The sequence below is a fragment of the Cucurbita pepo genome, chromosome LG01 (assembly GCF_002806865.2).
Source record: "Cucurbita pepo subsp. pepo cultivar mu-cu-16 chromosome LG01, ASM280686v2, whole genome shotgun sequence".
NCBI classification, from domain to species: Eukaryota; Viridiplantae; Streptophyta; class Magnoliopsida; order Cucurbitales; family Cucurbitaceae; genus Cucurbita; species Cucurbita pepo.
In genome coordinates, this window is record NC_036638.1 from 8220828 (window position 1) to 8223708 (window position 2881).

At 36.0% G+C, this 2881-nt stretch overlaps 1 protein-coding gene across 1 annotated transcript; it reads left to right on the forward strand.

The window, feature by feature from the left end:
• Nucleotides 1-970: 970 nt before the first annotated feature.
• LOC111779249 (transcription factor CYCLOIDEA-like) lies at nt 971-2583 on the forward strand. Its single transcript, XM_023659366.1, has 2 exons — nt 971-1921; nt 2316-2583. Exons 1-2 carry the CDS (start codon nt 1051-1053, stop codon nt 2372-2374), a joined length of 930 nt encoding a protein of 309 aa, XP_023515134.1. The 5' UTR covers nt 971-1050; the 3' UTR covers nt 2375-2583.
• Nucleotides 2584-2881: the final 298 nt, after the last annotated feature.

Genomic DNA, 2881 nt, shown 5'->3' on the forward strand with positions numbered 1-2881 from the left:
TTGAAAGTGGAGCAGTCAAAGAATCTTGACGCGACATTCAGTCTCCTGCTCAGAAAAAATAATATACTCTTCACGTTTTACATGGAGAGGTTAAAGTGGACTCAAATGTACGTAATTTTGGCAGTCTGAATGAATTCCCCTTTTCACCCCTCATGTCTTTATTGTGCGGCACTCGTTCTAACACAACGAACAAGTTAATTATGAGAAATTCAAACTTCACGAACAACATCGGCGTTTGCTTGAACATCGAATCACGTTTAAAAGAAATATTTTAGAAAACGTGAGCGAGAAAATACGTTGAAAATAATTTGAAAAAAAGTAATGTTTTAGAAACAAATGACAACTAATCATATCTACTATACTACATTTTCGAGCATTCCAGTCTGGTGGGTGTAAACATGATTTTGGTAAACGGTCATATACCCTCGTATTGATACAACATGAAACAGTAAAAACCTAACTAAGATGAAAGCAAGCAAAACGGGTTTGGAATGAGGACAACACGTTTTGGACAAGCATGACCGGGACATCCGACATGCGGCCATAGACAACACGCCTTGAACAAGCATAACCGTGACACTTAGTTGGAAGTAACACGTGAGTAAGAAAAAAAAAAAAAAAATGCTGAAAAAACTAGGGTTTGTCTATCAGGATGGTCAAACAGTAACGTTATCACGTTGTTGGAGCGTGTCAGAGCTATCAAGTATCGATTTCGAATTTCAAATTCATATCGACTCGAATGATTTATTTTAGAAGCTCGAATTTGTTTGTGTGTGTGTGTGCAGTGAGTCCTCCCAGTGGCACAGCCTTTTTCTCAAATCAATTGGATAAGTTGCTTTCAGTTCTATCCTGAAGCACGTGAGATGTCTCCATTTCTTCTGCCTTTTGGTATCAAATATCTATCCCATTTAATATCATTCTCTCCTTACCCATCATCAACATTTCAATACCCACTTTATAAACATCACAATCCACATTTCTCAAATCAATTGTTCATCATGTTCTTCATCATTTTGGGTATATTCTAATTTGAATATCCAGATTTAGAACATGCTAGCTTCTTCAATTGACAATTCCATCCAAATCCATGATGAAAGATTCCAACAAACCATAGATTGCTATAATTTCAACCCTTTTCTTGATGATCATGACTTCATTTTTGGTCACATTTTGTACCCTGAAATTGGGCTTGGAAGTGCCAACAACACTAGTAATGATACCACAACCGCCCACAAAGCTTCATCCCAAGACAACCCCATTTCTAGGAAGAGATCAAGTGGGGCGAAGGACAGACATAGCAAGATCTGCACCTCAAAAGGGCCAAGAGATAGAAGAATGAGGCTTTCACTTGAAATTGCTAGACGTTTCTTTGATCTTCAAGACATGCTTGGGTTTGATAAAGCAAGCAAGACAGTGGAATGGCTGTTTACCAAATCAAGAAGTGCAATTAAGGAGCTCAAGGAGAAATTCTTATTGGAAGCGAATTCTTCTGAATCTACTCTCGTAAGAAATGTTTCGCTGTATCGTGATCAGGAAGTACCTAGAGGGAAAAAGAGAAGGAAATTAAGGATCGTTGATAAAGAATCGAGATTCAAAGCACGAGCTAGAGCGAGAGCGAGAACGAAAGCGAAGTTGATTCGAGGTCGTTTCGAGATATCAAAATCAAATTTTGAAGGAAACCCAGTTGGGGTTTGTAAGATGGAGGATGTTATTGAAGAAAGTAGCACCAAAAGCAAGAGTGTTGCTAATTTCCCACAAAATTTGGGGTCCAAAGCCAAAAACTCAGCCTCTTTGATTAGTAATCATTGTTATGATAAAAGGGTTTCAAAGGAATCATGCTCTGAGGAGATTCATCTTCTTCCTGGTTCTTCCATGGATATGGGCACCCTGTCCTTGGACACCATGAGAGCATCGCCTGCAGGTACTTTCCAAAATTAGGGTTTTGATACGATCCCAACTGAAACATTTTTTTTATAATAGTATAGAAATCTCTACGTATTTTAAAACCTTGAGGGAAAGCCCTAAGGAGGATAATATGTGCTAGCGGGGCTTGTGTTACAAGTTAAATGGTTTAAAATTCAAAATAACCCCATTCTTTCTAATTTTTCTTAAGATAAACCCTAATTGAGCATTATAAGATCAAGTTTACTTTTGTATATCATATTTAACTTTGACTGAACTGTAAACCATAGAATTTCTATGTACTTTTGTTGAATATAACACCCAAAAACAACAATAATTAGGGTTTATGGTCTTAATTACTTTATTTTCAAGCAAAGATCCTTAAATTCCTCGAGTGGAAATGTAATTGGCAGGTTTGAAATTGTCAGAGCTGGATGAAGTTGATGGTGTATTGATCTTCTATGGAGAATGAAGCAAGAATTGAAATCAAGCGAAGGAGAAGAGCTTGAAGATTTGAAATTTCAGACACAATTTAAGGTATTGTTTAGTGTTGGAAATTAAATGTTTTTTTTTTTTCCTAAGTCTGTTCATATTCATCAATCAGCTGTGTCTTCTCAAGCCATTTTATTTTGTTTCTCTGTACTACTTGAATTAATAATCCATTGGTTGCCTAGCTTGTAATTTGAACATAATATATTACGTCATTTTCTTGTTTACTTAAGTTATCTTTGTCGTTTCAGTACCGAACGTGATTGTCTTTCTCCCTTAAAGTGAAATCTTAATTGTTCAGACTCGTTTGATAGTAATTTAATAGTTAAAGTTAGAGTTTTTACCATGCCTATAAGATAATAGTTAGTGTCCTATCTACTTAACTACGTTCGAGATGACATTATTTATGATATCTCTAGTGTTCCGGGAAGAATTTAAATGGCTAACAAATCAAGTTGATATTTTTTTGGTTGGGTTAACTTAAAAAATA

Coding starts and splice junctions, on each gene's coding strand:
- LOC111779249 (XM_023659366.1), top strand. CDS start 1,051: ATGCTAGCTTCTTCAATTGACAATTCCATCCAAATCCATGATGAAAGA. Junction 1,922..2,315: donor CATGAGAGCATCGCCTGCAG/GTACTTTCCAAA, acceptor TGTAATTGGCAG/GTTTGAAATTGTCAGAGCTG.